This window comes from Kogia breviceps, chromosome 17, assembly GCF_026419965.1.
Source record: "Kogia breviceps isolate mKogBre1 chromosome 17, mKogBre1 haplotype 1, whole genome shotgun sequence".
Classification (NCBI taxonomy): domain Eukaryota; kingdom Metazoa; phylum Chordata; class Mammalia; order Artiodactyla; family Physeteridae; genus Kogia; species Kogia breviceps.
Genome location: NC_081326.1, coordinates 6,691,570 through 6,709,496, shown reverse-complemented (window position 1 = coordinate 6,709,496; position 17,927 = coordinate 6,691,570). Strand labels below are relative to the sequence as shown.

General features: G+C 43.0%; 1 protein-coding gene across 9 annotated transcripts in view; it reads left to right on the top strand.

Moving 5' to 3' along the window:
- Positions 1 to 17,927, top strand: part of CA8 (carbonic anhydrase 8) — a 219,301-nt gene that overhangs the window by 138,361 nt on the left and 63,013 nt on the right. For 6 of the 9 annotated variants that reach the window (XM_067017962.1, XM_067017958.1, XM_067017959.1 and 3 more), the window contains 2 exons: positions 5,281 to 5,472; positions 17,446 to 17,570. In XM_067017962.1, coding sequence (XP_066874063.1) covers positions 5,281 to 5,472; positions 17,446 to 17,570 — 317 coding nt within the window. Of the gene's footprint in view, positions 1 to 3,591; positions 3,992 to 5,280; positions 5,473 to 17,445; positions 17,571 to 17,927 lie in introns of those variants that run through there. The other 3 variants (XM_067017966.1, XM_067017961.1, XM_067017960.1) reach the window with 2 other exon arrangements.

Here is a 17,927-nt window from a genome sequence, read left to right as displayed (position 1 = left end):
GAAGCAGGCAAAATACGAGATTAACCTTCTGCAGAAGGAAATATGACAGAATCAGAACTTGCCTACGAAACAAAGCTTGAAACCTTCAGAAATCAAAATGTATATAGTGAGGAAAATTTTGACGTCTATACTGACAAAACAAAAATCAGATTAGAGCGAATGTAGAAACCAGAGGAACTTCTTACCTCAGACGTGAGCCCACTGAAGCACACATTTTTTGAGGATCGCGGGTGGGTTTGGCAGCTCCCAGAGAAGAAAATGGATCGATGACAAGCACTTGCATGATTCCGCATCATCGGTCATGCCAGTAATTGGACTCCCTCACTCACTGCCCACCAAAAAATCCTAATCATCTTTTACGGTGAGCCTCAACCGCTATCTTTTCCCAGAAGCCTTCCTGGATCATTCCCTTGTGTGTGAATCCCGTCTTCCTTAGATGGTGATGGTACTGGCCTCTCTATTTACCATACTGCCTTTTTTCCACTTAATTATCTCCTCTCACCTCCTCACTCCCAAGACAACTGTAAATTCTTTAAGGGCAGAAACAGGATTTTATTCATCCTGGGGTCTCCTACAACAGAGCGGTGCACACAAAGGAACACAATTCATTGTTGGTGAAGTTCAGAAATTGATGATCTGGTTCGAAGCTACTTGGCACGCAAATATTAGCTCCATCCTTGAGGTGTTCCTAGAGCATAAGGTGCGCACAAGAAGGTGATGATCGTTTATGACAACTCTAGGGCCCAAACTCACCAGCACAGTAAGAAAGCCTTGGGAAGGTAGATAAAGGGTGAGAAAAGACTGGGAGCAGAGGTGCCGTGATATCTAGATTACTTTGCTCCTTTTAGGTATTTCTATTTCTCTTTTCTTAGTATCGGATAGTAATTACTTACATATATCTTAGTTTTAATACATTGTTTTAGGGGCTTCCCTGGTGGCGCAGTGGTTGAGAGTCTGCCTGCCGATGTAGGGGACGTGGGTTCGTGCCCCGGTCTGGGAGGATCCCACATGCCACGGAGCGGATAAGCCTGTGAGCCATGGCCGCTGGGCCTGTGCTTCCGGAGCCTGTGCCCCGCAACGGGAGAGGCCACAATGGTGAGAGGCCCTCGTATCACCAAAAAAAAAAAAAAAAAAAAAATTGTTTTAGGATGTGGTTTGACCTCAGTTATGCAAACACTAAAAGGGAGCAATATACAGTTAATTTAAGGAATTATCAATAAAAATGATATTAGGTTGAAATGCATTAAAATTATACAGAGGGATATGTGTAGTACTTATATTCATAATATAGAGCAAGAATATTTTTAGACTCTGTGATATTGGATTTAGGTGTGCTCGTTCTATCTTGTAAATCAAAGCAATGGCCTATATCTTTGATCTCTGTGTTTAGGTTTTATGGCGACAGATATCTTATAATAACTAGAAATAGAAACTCCACCTTTAGTGATAATATAGTACAGCGATCTGAGAAGAGAAGGTCTTAAGGTGCTGTTAATTAGCAGAATTCTGAAGCACACAGTCTCAAAGCAATTAAGCCTGTTAATTGAATATTTGGACACATGGTGGAATAGCTCATACGTTGCTTGCTGGGCAGGTATCCTAGGCTTGCAGAGAGGAGCTACATTACACACATGATATTGAAAAATTCACAAAGAACAAATATGGGTAAACATACATTTGTCTAGTAGCTAACTGTATTTATGAACGGTGATACATCGTGGGCTATATGCAAAATTGTCTCTGAGTTGCAAAATTCAGCATTAACAATTCAATCTTTCAGCCTATCTGTTGTAGATACGGCGCACCATTTACTCATGGAAAACTGAGGTTTTCCCACAAGATTTTGCTGTCCTCTGGTTTGGTAAACATCTCTATAATTCATGTGATCCTTTAAATGAAATTGGTAGTCACACAGTGGTTGCAATCTAGCATCTATGCAGGTTTGGGGCCACAGGGGAATGGACACTGCTGACGAGCTCAAGGTCACAAAGAGATCTATCTTGTTCTCAAGATCCTGCCTGGGTTCCATGAGTTGCAGCATTTGATGAACGTGTGAACCTACTTCTAAAAAGAAAGTCGACTGAAATTTTCAAGACTGTGAAAAAGTTTTCAAAAACGGAAAAAGAAATAAAATGTTCCCTTTAGAAGAACTTCAGTGGAAAGTGGTTAATATTTTGGGCAGTGCTTATTATTTTTAAGGGCTATATCTTTAGGGTAGACCTCTGCTTCTGTCGATCCCAGGCTTACTGGGGTGCAGAGGAGGGAGGGTCTCCACTAAAGAACACCAAAAGGCAGTGAGTGAATGAAGAATGAATTTAGTCTCTCTCAAACTGTGTATCAGTCCTCTGAATGGTGGACTTTCTGGTCTCTGTGTTAACGGAGAAGAGAAATTACAAGAATGCTTGAAATCCTCAAAGCTAAAGTTGACCCATAGCTTTTATCTATTTTGCTAAACATTCCAGAAAGTGGCAGAATTGGTTGAGTCCGCCCCTCCCCCCCCCCGCCCCCTTCAGTCCCAATCCATTTTCCGGAGAAATTTCTAATAGCCTATAAAGTCGCTTTTTACAAAAGTGGAGGGCCGAGTAGGCAGTGAGGGCTAGGAACTCAGAAACTAAAAATCTCCAAAGTGAGCATCTCCATCCTTACACGAGGAATTAAGCATTCATAAGGATGGTTATCATTTAGCAACCCGCTATTCAACCTGCTAACATTTTGGTGCACATTAAAAAATATCTTACCTAAGGTCCAAATATGAGCTTACTATGCACACAGACCTTCTAAAAATGTGGGGTTAACCTGCTCTGAGTTAAAAGCTCTTGGAACAGGGGGTTGAAGTCATTCACCCTGGATTGAGAAGCATATTCAAGAAGTGACTCTTTGGATCAGGAAAGTTCCTGTTTGTTATGTAATGTGTGCATTTCTTTATTTACACGATTTCACCAGGTGATTGGGAGCTGTATACACACACACAATCAGCTGAGCCCGAAGTTTTAAGCCAGCCGTAAAACTAAAACTAAACAGCCTTTCTTTACTGTCTTTCACTCCTCTTGCCTTTTTTTTTTTTTAATGGAAAAATTTCCCTAAATTTCTTTTCTAGATTAAAACAATTTTTTTCCCTTAAGTGTTTTTAGGAACTCTACGTTTCCGGGAAAAGTTTCCCTAATCGTTTCCGCTGGTCTCTAAGGATGAATTAAAAAGTAAATATTCAACGACTAAGATTCGCAGCGGGAAACTTTTTTTTGTTTTGGTACAGGGTTCTCCAGCCCTCTCTTTACTCTTACCGGGGAATTCGTGTCTCTTCTCCCCGACCCCTTTCTTTCTTTGTGGTGTTTCCTGGAATAAGATGACACTACATTAGGGTAGGAAGCCCCTGGCCCAGGCCCTGCGCACCGGGGTTGGGCGCGGGAGGCCGAGTCTGCGTGTGTGCGTGTGTGTGTCTCGGGTGGGTTCTCCTGCTTCCGTGGGTTCGGCCCGGAGCCCCGGGGCCTTTTTGTGCGGCCCATCCCGGGCCCCCGCCTGAGCGCAAGGGGCGGTCCCTCCCGTGCCAGCCACGCCCCGGCCGGGTTTATAACTCGCCTGATCGCGCTCTCGGAGTCCCGGCTTCTCTCGCGCTCCGGCCGGACTCGGGCGCGCCCACCCGGCTGGCCGCCCGACAACTGCCGCCCGACGACTCCCGCCTCGCGCCGCTCGCGCTCGCACGCGCGCTCACACCCACGTCGCCCTTCACCGCACGCGCTCACACTCATTCTCGCGCGCCTGCCTCACTCACACACGCGCGCTCCCGCCGCCCCGTGCGCCCCCTCGCGCGCTGCCCCTCGCGCTCTGGAGCGCTAGCGTCGCGGAGGCGCAGGCACCGCAGGCGAGAGCGCCGAGGGGACCCACGGCCTCCCCATGGCTGACCTGAGCTTCATCGAAGATTCCGTGGCCTTCCCGGAGAAGGAGGAGGATGAGGAGGAAGAAGAGGAGGGTGTGGAGTGGGGCTACGAGGAAGGTAACGGGCCGCGCGTCAGGAGGCTGGCGCCGCTGGGGTCCCGCTGCTCTGGCGCGCTCGCCGCGCCCCGCGTCCGCTCTTCCCCACGTGCGTCCCCGACGCTTGCCCACGCCCCCGGCCCGTTTCGGGGCACCAGGCGCTCGGGGGAGAGCCGGGGTGCCCGCCGCCTTCAGTTCGCGTCAGGGAGCCCGGCCTTGCTGCCGGGCAGCGGTTGGCACCTGCCGCGGTCCGGAGGGCGAGCCTGAAGGCTGCGGCGGTGACATTTCCGTCTTGCGAGTAGCGAGAAGAGCCGCGCTGTGCTGTACTCAACACCTTGAAAATACGGCGTTAGTGCAACTATTAGTTTCTTTTTAAAAAACATTTTATTGGCGTATAGCTGATTTAGAGCGTTGTGTTAGTTTCAGATGTACAGCCAGGTGATTCAGTTATGCTTCTACATATATTCATTCTTTTTCAGATTCTTTTTTCATATAGCGTTAGTGAAACTGTTAGTTTCTTGCTTGCCTGCGGGGAGAAAGTATTTTATTTGAGCCACTGATCTTTTCGCTGAGGATGCTGACACCACTCAAGTCTTCCTAAGTTTTGAGCTGAATCAGTGGACCTGGCAAGACGGGGGCTGACCTTTTAATAAAAAGTTTAGTTTCCTAAATGTATCCCTGAAGATGTAGGACTCCTAACAGAGCTGACTACTGGTGCTGATGTTGGCTACATATGTTGAAACAAATGTAGAGTTTACAACTTGAATTATAAAAATACGAAAAGAGTATTATGTATATATTATGTATATACAGGTATGCATATATACGCATATGCACACTTCATAATACTGTGTTCACATTTCCGATAAGGAGTGTTTATTCACTGGCAAGAGATTTATGGTTTTTGGCTCTCACCAAGAATGCTGAGTGTTACAGGAATTTCCCAAGTACTGCACATAATTGAACTAATGAGCAGAGGAAATTTTTGTGGTATCATTTTTTTTCTAATCACTTAAAGGTGATCTAAATTTTCTAGAGCCATAAATTAGTACCTCTGTGTAGGCAAATAGAATATCTTATTAGTCTAAGACTTTGAATCTGTTATTTGATAACATTAGATCATTCAAAATATGAATGCAGAAATTCACACACATCATTATTACCATATTTTATCTGTAGAGGGGCAGTAGCCATAACCTCCTTAATAATGGCAAGGACCATAAGCAGTGTTTAAACTAGTTTTCCCCATGTTGCGCTTTGCTGTAACTTATTTTTTCAGTCTGTTCTACGTTTGCTTCCTTTTGTCCTCAGGTGTGGAGTGGGGCTTGGTGTTTCCAGACGCTAATGGGGAGTATCAGTCTCCCATTAACTTGAACTCAAGAGAAGCTCGATATGACCCCTCACTGCTGGATGTCCGCCTCTCCCCGAATTATGTGGTCTGCCGGGACTGTGAGGTCGCCAATGACGGGCATACCATTCAGGTTATCCTGAAGTCAAAATCAGGTATTTCAGATGTTTCTGCGCGCTTCTTAAACTAGACGTTTATACAGCTTGTGTAACCGTAAAGGTAGAACTAACCTAGCTCTGTGGTCAGGATACCTTTATAGACTCTAAAATGCATTTCGTGGGAATAATTTTCTGAAACATTTTTGGAAGGGTGAAAGGATGAAATTATGAAGGTGTCAGCTGGTTGTTCCATGTTGTGTGATGTTACTGGAACAGCTCTAGTTGGTCAAATTCCAACCTTGTGGAATTTGAGCAGAAGTAGACACAAGTGAACCAATCTGCATTGTGTCCTCAAGTGTTTATTAGCTTAAGAGTATTTTCTAGATTGGTCGCTCTCAGCAGTTTGCCTGCTGTATTTGTAGTAACCATTTTCCTTGGGACGGTTCAAGAAAAAAGGTAACGAACTCGATCTCCTTTTACACTTACTTGGAAATTTTAGTTAGAGTGTTTAACTGGCATGAATTAATAGGGTTGGATTTTTATTTTTAAGGAAAATTCACAAGCTAACTTCTACTTAATTCATTACCATTTGTTTTATTGAAATGTATAGTTAACTAAAAAAGATTATTGGGAGTACGTTGTCATAACATTGAAAGAGATTTCCCTTCATTTAAACTAAAGTACTATTTTATGTTGATCTGCATATTTCTGTATATTTGTCATCACATTGCTTGCAGTCTATTTGGTGTACTGAGCAAATAAACTTTCCATTTTAAACAAACAAAAAAATAAATCATGTAGATAATTATAATTCTCTGTTTTACTGCCTTGTAAAACTAAAGATTAGGATTTATTGACATAATCTCACATTCAAGATAGACTTTTCAAATTAATTTTCTCTGCTCTTTTACTCATTTATTTTTTAACTCTCTTCCTCCCCTCTGAACCTATTTGAGATGGATCTGAAATGTTTTTTTAGAAGAGCTGTTGGGTAATTACCAAGGAAATTGGCTTTTGGCTTAAATGTAGGAGAGAGGAGAGTGGAATATTTTAAAATTAGCATTAATATCTTGCTTTTCATAGTGAATAATACCTCTATTTCCCTTTTGGAAAGAATGTAAAATTAGGAGTACGTTGAAATGCTAGGAAGCATTTGATAAACAGAGATCAACTGTACTCAGATTAATTCTGAATTGATAAATGATATCTCAAGCCATAAAATCTTTGGGTTTATTATTAGGCAGGGCAGGTACTGATTACCAAGTATGGATATTTTATTCATTGTGAATGTTCCTGAGCTTTAATTTAGTCTTCCTAGGTGCTCTGAGTCTAGTCAAGGTATGGGCTTCACCCAAAACAGAATCTAGGTGTTGTATGGATGTAGTCAAAGAGACAGCTTCAGATGTAAATTTAAACTTAAATCAGATTTTTCTGGGGGGGTTATCTATGATGGGACATTATGTATTATTTATGAAATATATAGTAAAATTATTGTATGCTGACTGTCCTGACATAAAAATCATTTTAAGGTAATGTTGGTATTACGTTTTAAGGTTTATTGGTATGTTGACATGCTTTTTCACTTCTGGAAATAAACGTTTATATATCTATACTACTAACTTGCATTTCACATCAAGCACCATGGTGATTGAATGTTGGTTTGTATACAAATGGTTAAGAAGGTTCTTGAGGATTCATATTAATGAAAACACAGTCGTTTAGAGCATCAGGTATAAATACGACATGGTAAGTGTTATAAAGTATCATGGGAGCGTAGAGGAGTGACCGAGTCCAAATGCTGTCAATTAAGACGGTGGTGTGTCCATTCCTGCTCGAAGATCAAATTTACTCTGTCACATTGAGTTGACCATTTTCTTCTGGTAATTTCTCAAGCCTTCTCAACCTTTTCCTTGGCCCCCTATCGCCTCCCAAAACAGAGCCAATCAAGCAGTGTTTCGACTCTCCGCCCACAGGGTCCACCCCGACCTCCGAGGAAGAGCTGTCTGTATTTTTGTCTGGGTCTGATTTGAGGTGCACACTCCAGACCCCTTACTTCTGACTCCTTGGAGACCTTGCTCCTTCAGATGCCCGTCTCCTTTCTGCCAGTATAATCATTTCTTCATTGTTTCTTCCCTTTCAGTGTTTCTCCAAGCTTTAAAAAAAAAAACCAAAAAAATCCCATGTCTGGACCAGTTTATTTATTTGCTTCCCAGCGTATATAAGTTTTTCAAAGGAATGGTCTGCAAGCCCTGAACACCCTGTATTTCATTTATTTAATTCAAGCTTTACCTTTATCAAGATAGAATGTAAACATAATTTAAATAGTTGGCTAGTACTATATTTGTCTCTGCCTCTGGTTATTACCCACCCCTCCCCACTTAAAATTGTTTGCCTTGGTTACGACCACTTTCATCTCTTAGCTGTTTTTCCTGCTGTCACTTCCACATTTCTTAATAGCATATTTATACTGTCGTGCTTTGATATTTAAGATATCTGTGAACTCCCTATGATGGACGCCGAGGCTGGTTCTCTTATTACCCCCCCCCATCGTGGGTTTGCCCCCCCCATCGTCCCTGTGTACTTAAATTACAGTTGTTATTTAAATTAGCTCAGTGTTTTTATTATTATGACTGTGTAACTATCATTTCCAGCTGAGACTGTATTCTGTTTCCGTTATTGAATAATGTGGGGTTCCCGCCCACCCCTGCCCGGCCTTGGTATATTTTTGATTCTATGGTTTTTGTTTAGCCATCATGATTTCATTTCCAAACTCTCTGATGTCTAGCAGGCACATCTTCCCCCACGACAGTCAAAAAGTCCTTCCAGTCCTCTCACCCATCCTTCCCCTCTTCAGCCCGTCTGCACTGCCGTCGCCCACAGCTCCCTGGACCGCAGGCCTAGGAAGTCCCTTGGCTTGTCTCTGTGTCCATTTCCGTGTTTCCTGGATGATGAGACATCCTCTTTTTGAGGTGGTTCCCTCATTTCAGGGATTTGTTGGTTTATTCCCTCCTACAGTTCATCTCCCAATAACTTGCTGAGAAGAAGGGCTTGTGAGAGTAATTGTTTGCATACCTTGTGTGTCTCTCTGCTGGCTCCTTGGTGGGCCCTTTCAGTCAGGATAATTGTCTTTTATTTCTTAGAAATTTTCTTATATTATTTCATTGATAAGTTTTTTTTTTAAAGTCTTTTTCTTCTACTTTCTGGTAGACTTCCTCAACTTCTGTCTTTCTATTAAACTTCTAATCTCTGCTCTTATATTTTTAATTTCTAAAAAATTGTGTTTATTCTATGAATTAAAGAAAATATAGCTACCAGTATTTATTTCATGATTATAGGATCTTTCTTCGTTCTTTTCTGTATTGCTTTTTTTTTCTGTTTCCCGTATGTCTCTGTTTTATTCTGGGATCCTTCTTCTGTTTGTTTTGGTGTCTCTGTTTTATGTTGGAGATTCTTCTCAAATGTCGATCTTTGGCTCTTTGTTCATACTTAGGAATGGGTCTAAAAATTTAATCAGAGGGGCTTCCCTGGTGGCGCAGTGGTTGAGAGTCCGCCTGCCGATGCAGGGGACACGGGTTCGTGCCCCGGTCCGGGAGGATCCCCCATGCTGTGGAGCGGCTGGGCCCGTGAGCCATGGCCGCTAGGCCTGCGTGTCCGGAGCCTGTGCTCTGCAACGGGAGAGGCCGCAGCGGTGAGAGACCCGTGTACTGCAAAAAAAAAAAAAAAAAATTGAATCAGAGGCTCTGCACATGGGCAGGGATTGAGGTCTGATGGATGTCACAGTAACACAATTACATAGGACAAGACTGTGGTGTTGGAGCAGCCTTTGTAGGTTTATGGATTTCTCTGAGGGAAGGGGTGTGATGGCTCACACCTGGCTGGCAGCATCTGGTTGTTGACCACAGGTAAAACAGTGTAACCAGAGGGTACATCGGTTATAGTTAATGAACCTGCATTGACACCTCCTCAGCACCCAAGTCCATAGTTTACACTACGGTTTGCTCTTGGTGGTTTACATTCCATGAGCTTGAACAAATGTTTAATGACATGTATCCACCATTGTAGTATCATATAGAATGGTTTCAGTGCCCTAAAAATCCTCTGTGCTCCTGTTCTTCCTTTCCTCTCCCCAGCCTTGGCGATCACTAATCTTTATACTGTCTCCATAGCTTTGCATTTTTCACAGTGCCATATAGTTGGAATCATACATTTTATAGCCTTCCACTTGGCTTCTTTCACTTGGTAATAATGCATTGAAGTTTCCTTGGATGCTGCTTTTTTTAAAATAAAAATATCTGTGGAATAAGCACAATTAAAAAAATTTTTTTGCTTTGTTTATATTAAAAAAGGATACAGAATTACCAAAAAGAATTACAACAATTGTAGCATAATTTAAATGCTTTCATTTACTAAATTAAAGCTTTAAAACTAATCCTAATGGTATAGTTCCCATATATAATAACCCTACCTGGGGTTTTAAATTTGAGGCATGTCACAAACAGGAGCCTTTCACCCCCAAGCCCCTGCTGAAAGTTCCCAAATGAAGGTCATTGAAAATCTCATTCTGTGATCGAATGGCCACTTTAAAATTCTCAAAATACTTTAATTCTGCTGCATTTGCAATGGAATTTTTGGAAACTGTTTCTCCTGTTGGTCTCTATGACACGTCATAGATGTTTCTTCTTAATTTTGACTGCCTTTCCTTTGCCAGTTCTTCATGCCCCATTAACCTTAAATGATGGGATTTCTCAAAGTTTCTTCCTCCACCCTTTTCTCTTGTGATACAATCACCTTTCAGCAGCTCACTCACACAGACTGTATGCTACTTTCTTCAGTGTTCTGATTTCCACTAAGGCAGCCCATGAGTTTAGAAAAGGGACTGAATCATAGATTCACTGAATAGGATGGGCCCCTGGAGGCTCCCAATCCAGCCCCCATATCTCAGACCCTCTGGCAAGTGGCTGGGTGGCTTCAGCTTGAACAGCTCAGGAAAGGAAATTCATTCTTCACTCAGGAAATCCATCTTGCTTTTGAGTAATTCCCCAGATCGAAAAGTTTCTGGGATTGCCCTCATTGTTTCTATTTTGGGGTGCTGGACTGACATGGAACACATAAAATTGTACTTTCACATGACATTCTTTAAAATATTGACTACCATCATCATACCATGGAGTTGCCATTTTTCCTTTCGGACATAATTAGTTCCTTCCACTGGTCCTCATATGATAGCCCTCCATTCATTAGTACATACTTATTGATCATTTACCACCAGAATTAGAGATTCACTTGTCTCTTCTCAGAGAAGTTCCTATAAATGAGGGCAACCAGGAGAGCAAAACTTGAATTCATTTATGATTATATGTATTATTAGCTGAGTTTGGGGGACTTGAATTACCTGGACAGTTGCCTTCATCTCCTTCACTTTGCTTATACAGACCCAGCTTAACTGGTCTCCTCTCCCTATGTTAGTGCTACACTTATGAGCTGATGATATTTATTCTTTAATATGAAATAAAGCTGTAGGTTAAAAGCTAAGGACTGTTTAAAAATATTGATTGTTGCTTTTAAGACTTCAAGTGTTAAAAAAGAACTGATTAATACTATTTTTGGAATGCTTTCTGAATACATTTGGGATTCCTTAAAAGTTAAACTGAGGTTATAAAATCTTTAAACCTATTGAGAGTGAACTTTGGGGGCCTCTGATCCTTCGGGGGACACATCAAGGACCATGACCATTGGTGTTGGCGTCCCTGCATGTTGGAGTTGTGGCTTCTGCAGCCTCTGTCTCTTGGCCTCACCGTCTTCGGCCAGCTGTGACAGCAGCTTTCTCAACAGCTGCACTTGCTCTTTGCTGGTACAGTGTCCATGCAGACCTGGGAGTAATTATATATATATATATATATATATATATATATATATATATATATATATATATACATATATATATACATACACACATATATATATATTTTTCTTTTTTTTTTTTTAAATATATTTAAATAAATAAATTTATTTATTTATTTTTGGCTGCGATGGGTCTTCGTTGCTGCGTGCGGGCTTTCTCTGGTCATGACGAGCGGGGGCCACTCTTCGTTGCAGTGCGCAGGCTTCTCATTGCGGTGGCTTCTCTTGTTGCGGAGCACGGGCTCTAGAGTGTAGGGTCACTAGTTGTGGCTCATGGGCTCAGTAGTTGTGGCTCACAGGCTTAGTTGCTTCATGGCATGTGGGATCTTCCTGGACCAGGGCTCGAACCCGTGTACCCTGCATGGGCATGCGGATTCTTTTTTTTTTTTTCAAGTAGCTCTGAAGGCCAGATAACTCCAAATTCTGGAAACTTGGAGGCTCTACAGATGATACTGGTTTCAACAAGTTACAAAATCTTACGTAGTAGCATCTACAGGCTTGGCCTTACAACTGTGTGGGAGAAACTAACTCAAGAGTAAAAGTTCACATTCTGAAAATAAATAGTGGTGAAACACAGCATTCCTGGATCGAGGGAAATCAAATTGAGAGAGGGACATGATTGGAAGGAAACCTTTAGAATTCTTCTAATCCCAGGTTCCTCAAATTGGTACAGATGATAGCAATCTGATAGCGCCACCAGAGCAGTCCCCTTGGGAATAATATTTTAATGCTTTTTTTTTGGCCACTCCACACAGCATGCAGGATCTTAGTTCCCCGACTAGGGATCGAACCCATGCCCCCTGCATTGGAAGTGTGGAGTCTTAACCACTGGACCGCCAGCGAAGTCCCAGACCTGGGAGTAATATTTTAAAATGCAAAAATATTAGCCTCCTGCTTAAAAGCTAAGGATGATTCCCTCCACGATAAGCTCCAGCCCCTCTGCATGAGCTGCCGTCCCCTCCTGATGTTCACACCTTGAGGCCTGCCTTTGGCCATTGGGTACCTCTGACTTTAGTGTCTTGGAGTACCCTCAGGCCGTTTCCCATCTCTGAGCCTTTCTGAGCCTCTTGTCTCTGCTCCGAGTGTACTTTCTCACTTTTGCTGTTAGCTTACCCTTCAAGACTTTGCTTAGCTGTCATCTCTTCCGGAAAGTCTGCCCTGACCCCACCCTTGGTTTTGGCTTGGACCCTGCTGGGCGCCCTCTGAGTGCCTTGTGCATTTTCCCCTACTGCCCCAATGCAATCACGTTTAGTTCCTTAAGCACAGAGAATGCCTTGCCAGTGCTGAGACTATATCCTTCCTTTTATACACTCAGTGGTCAGCACAGGGCCAGGCATGGAGACCATCTCAAAACGTGTGTGTTGAACTCAATGAAATGAGGGGCAAACAGCTTTTGAACTATCTGGCAAACCTGTTTTCAGCAAAGGATTATAGAAGCTTAAATGGATTTAGGTAAATGTATATATGTCATGTCTCTATGGGATCCCCATACTTTGCAGAAGCTTCTGAAAGGAACTCTTTTATGTCTATAAGCGTAATGGCTGTGCCTATCAAAGAAAAAGCATTAAAGACAACGGAGGTGGTAGCAATGGCATCGTGTATACTGTGTCCTTTTCACAAGTTTGTTATTCTCAGGAAATGTAGCACGTCGTCAGTGTGAGTTCATGTTTCCTTGTAATTTTATTGGACATAATGACACCACAACTAATAAACCTGCTGTGTAGTGACAAAATATCACTAAGCAAAATTTGATCCTCATAAATGTAGGAAAAGTGCTCTTCTTTTGGTGTGACTAGTTTTCTTATAAAACAAGTAAATGGTCAAAAGGAAGAATAATGCCTTGAGAGGATGTTTCCAAATGGATAAAAGAGACCTATTTATTTGTAGTCTGTAAACACAGTAATTCTTGGGGGATGAACAGGTAATGCTTTTACCTGGCACCTCATAAAATTCTGAATTCAGGATTTTGTCATTTTTTATGGCTTTGCAATGCCTTGCGATTTTAGTGTGGTTTAACTTTGGATTATTCTTCTGCAGCAAGAGTGAAAGGTACCAGAGCCAATTCCTGGCTGAAAGCTGCCCCTTTGTCACCTCTCCCTAGGGACCAGGCTTGGGGAAGAATGCTTCCCTTCTTTGTGTTCATTTTCAACCCAATAGAATGTAAGACCCTGAGGATCTGGTTTCATTATAATTTTCTTGAAATAATGACCATGTAATGACCAAATATCACAGTAAAAGTCTGATCTTCATAAATATATAAATTCACATTTCGTCCCAATAGGATGTAAGATCCATGAAGCCGGTGAATTTTGTCTGTTTTGTCAACATCAATGTATCTTTTTTTTTTTTTTTTTTTTTTTTGCGGTACGCGGGCCTCTCACTGCTGTGGTCTCTCCCGCCGCGGAGCACAGGCTCCGGGCGCGCAGGCCCAGCGGCCATGGCTCATGGGCCCAGCCGCTCCGTGGCATGTGGGATCCTCCCGGACCAGGGCACGAGCCTGCGTTCCCTGCATTGGCAGGCGGACTCCCAACCACTGCGCCACCAGGGAAGCCCTCAATGTATCTTTTTAAAAACTTTTATTTATTTATTTTTGGCTGTGTTGGGTCTTCATTGCTGGGCCTGGGCTTTCTCTAGTTGTGGCGAGTGGGGGCTACTCTTCGTTGCAGTGAGTGGGCTTCTCATTGCAGTGGCTTCTCTTGTTGCGGAGCACGGGCTCTGGGTGCATGAGCTTCAGTAGTTGTGGCTCGCGGGCTCAGTAGTTGTGGCTCGCAGGCTCTAGAGCACAGGCTCAGTAGTTGTGGCGCACGGGCTTAGTTGCTCCGCGGCATGTGGGATCTTCCCGGATTCAGGGCTCAAACCCGTGACCCCTGCACTGGCAGGCAGATTCTTAACCACTGCGCCACCAGAGAAGCCCAACATCAATGTTAAACACTGAATATGGTGCCTGCTACAGTGTAGGTGGTCAAAAAATATTTGTTGAAATATTTTTCAGTGGAACCCCTGTGGGCCTGGAACTTCTCCCCAGTAAGACATACATCTGTGCAGTTTGGATTTCCAGGGCATTTAAAATATCAGTTCTATTCCCAAGGTTTAATCTAAAGAAATACTGGCCATCGCTCAGGTGAGGGATATACGTGTGAAGCACAGATCTCTTTTTGGCCCCTGAAATCACTGACAGAGTCAGCTTCATCCATTGCTGTGAGAAATTACTGGTGGACTGCTCTGTAACAGTTTCAGAAACTCTGTGTGTATGTGTGTGTGTACCTGATGAAAATGTTTTGGGAAAAGATCTTTTTAATCCTCTTTCCGATCTCACATATGCTTCATCCCACAGTACTCCCCTTTCTTTTCCCGAGGCCGCTAAGCCTCGTCCAGGACAAGAGCCTCAAGTCGGGTCATAGACCCACAAGGTGAAGGGTGTTTCCATTTCAGATGGTGCAGCCTGGGCTGCAGCAAGCATGAGACTGATCTCGGGGAGATAGCAGTGAGCAGTGGCTTGAAGCGAGATCTTAGTTCCCTGCCCAGGAATTGAACCTAGGTAGCTTGAGTGAAAACCAGGAATCCTAGCCGCTAGTCTACCAGGGGCTAGAGGCTAGAGGCAAAGTTGCCGTGGCTCTTGCCCTGTTTGAAAAATGAATTTCTCAAGGGGGCAAAAACTGCAAAAGCAGATACAGAGTTTATTATCAGAGACACAGCACAGCATGTGGGAGAGCACGCAGAGAAACTATCTAAGACAGAAGCGAGGCAGAAATACACACACCCGGAGAGAAAGGGCGTGGGTGTCCTCCCTAATGAGGAGAAGCGCAGTAAAGAGGTGGTTGAACCATTTATATAGGGCAGTTCTTCCGGCTTTGTGTTTACCTTTGGCTGATTATCTTTTCTCTTTTCCCACACCTGACCTGCCCTGGGGTCCTTCCCTGATACACGTGTGCATCTTTTTGGCAAGATGGATTCCAGCGTGGAATGGGGTAACGCCCCCTCCCTTTCTGACTCCCGGGGAGCCGGTCTGTGCATTTGCAGTTGGGGAGTTCTCCTTGACCTCAGGAGGGGTGGTCTTACCTCTTTACTCCAGCAGAGCCGAGCTCCCGCCATTAACTTGGTCCTTGGGGTGTCTGGGAAAACAAAGCTCCAGTTTATTCCACTTGACAAACTCCAGCTGTCCAGTCCGGGGGCCCATCTACCTGCTACCTCAGGACTCCCACGTAGCCTTTCCCATTTACTGGACAGCCACGGTAAGGGAATGAGTTTGGAGGGTATTCAGAAGCTGCGGCACTCTGGTTTGAGATCAAAACACTTTAGACCTTCTTCAGTCCACAGCATGATGGTTATTGAAGAAGATGCAGTGAGCCTGCATTGTGGTTCTGGATTCAGTAATCCCTTTTTCGCCATGTATTTACATTTTTCTTGGACTGTTCAGGAAGTAGGATGAGGTGTAATACTCAAAGGAGGGGCTGCAGCTGAGGAATCTAGGCTTAAAGACCACTGTTTTCTGGATCATGCTCCTGGGTACCGAAAGCTTGGTCTCCCGGTCTCACTGCGGGCTGTGGGCCACAAGCTCGATCGAGTTCCAGGCTCCTGGAGCTGGCTTGCTGGATGATGGGCCACTCACGCTCAGCCCGTTTCAGCCACGTCGATGGGATGCTAACACGGACCCCTCAGAGTTGCGTCGAAACTTAAAAAGAGACCAAGTGTGAGGAACGCGTCACAGTCTTGTGACGTGGTGTCACCCTAAAGGCCATCACTGCACTTTCCTTTCCTCCAGAGGTGAGGGTTAAGCCCTTGGAAAATTCAAGTCCCTTTTTGCTGCTGCTGGTTTTCTTCTTTGTTGGAGCTGGAGGGAGGCTTTGCACCAAATCTGTAGGGCGCTTTCAGCGAGGTCTGCGAGATGTTCGTTTGTGCCATGGCCTCATCGCTCCGTCTCTTTTCTGCCTCTGTCTTTGTTTGCCCTTTGCTCTTTCTTCTGATTTATGCCATCTGGCTGCAGGATAGGAACTTTGATGGAAGCAGCTTTAAATTCTTTTGGGGAAAAGTTATTAGATGAAGAACCAACCAAACAAATATGTCTGCACCAACTCCCCTTCTTCTCCTTTGAGTTCAGAGGAAGGATAGAGAGCAAAGCTGATCCGCAGTGGGGCACTCAGTTTTGCCACCGTTCCTTCCTGCACAATGACAGTCCACGTGTGAACACTAACCTCTTTCAAAGAGACCATATCTGGGGGAGAGGGTGAATTTTGTTACCTCCTTGGCTGAAATAACCAATAGTTCTTAGCTGATCCCATTTAGAATGAACAGTTTTGTTAACAGGAAGAGTGCACAGAACCTTTATTTGTGTCAAAATTGGCCCTTTGTAATAAACTTTATGTCAGGTTTTTCCATATGGTATCAGGGAGGGTTAACCAATCAAAGTATTTTGTTGCTTCAAGACAAGATGTATTTTTTTATCATCCGTTAGAGTGCTCTTGTTTGGGACAAAGTTCTGTGTTATCTCCAGAAATGAGACATAGAGACAGGGCCCCATAGAACTAAATTTAATATTTTAAGTATTGTTACTATTTTATTACAATTTTGTTTACATTTATGTGACATTGGATGACGATTGCTTTTTTAAAAATGTGATTTCATTGTTGAAAAATCAAATTGTCTTAATAATAATTCACTGCATGGATAATTTTGTTGGCTGACATCTGTTGTCCCAGTTGAAAGCCTGCTCAAGTAAATGGATTATCTGTAAACAAGGTTCAATTTATTGATAGGTCTGTAGCGAATTATTGGTCAGCCTGAGACTCAGACCGTATTCTTGTCCCTTGATCAATGCCAAATTTAAGTGTCGGGGAGTCTAAGTAGCTACTGTGTTTATTTTCTGTTAACTCCTATGCCTAAAATACACAAGAAGTTAACATATACATATCATTCCCAACTCTTTCAGAGTTTTTGAACTTTTACTATATTAAGATGACAGTATAAATTCATCTCACAGTTGTGATTTGCTCTTCATTTTGGTTATGTGAATTTATTCTATAGAGCTCATAAGACCTATTTGGCAAAAAAAAAATGTCCCTAGTGTTTATAGTGATGTGCTGATGAATGTGTTTGAGATGTAATTAAATAGAATTTATTTTCTTTTTTCAGTTCTCTCCGGAGGTCCATTGCCTCAAGGGCATGAATTTGAGCTGTATGAAGTCAGATTTCACTGGGGAAGAGAAAACCAGCGTGGTTCTGAGCACACAGTTAATTTCAAAGCTTTTCCCATGGAGGTAAGAAGAACAAATCAGCTTGTAAAACTTTTGTTGTTCATGTAAAGTATTCAGCGATTTACTGAAAATGGTTTAGTTTAAAAGTAGATGTGTAGCTCTTGAATGTAATCAATTTATATTAAATTAAAAAGATGCTCCATGAAATATAAGCTTGGGGCAGCAAATGAGGCTTCCCATCAGGCTTAGTGGGCTTGGAGAATGTGCATGCGCTGTTGGTTATAAAGGCAATCTATGCTATTAAGTTTCATATTAGTATTATTACTGTTGTAAAAATTCTGCTGCGTCTGCAAATTCAGGAGGTCACTTGTGTGGATGCTATGAATAGATGATAAGCTGAAAACAAATAACTTTTGGAGA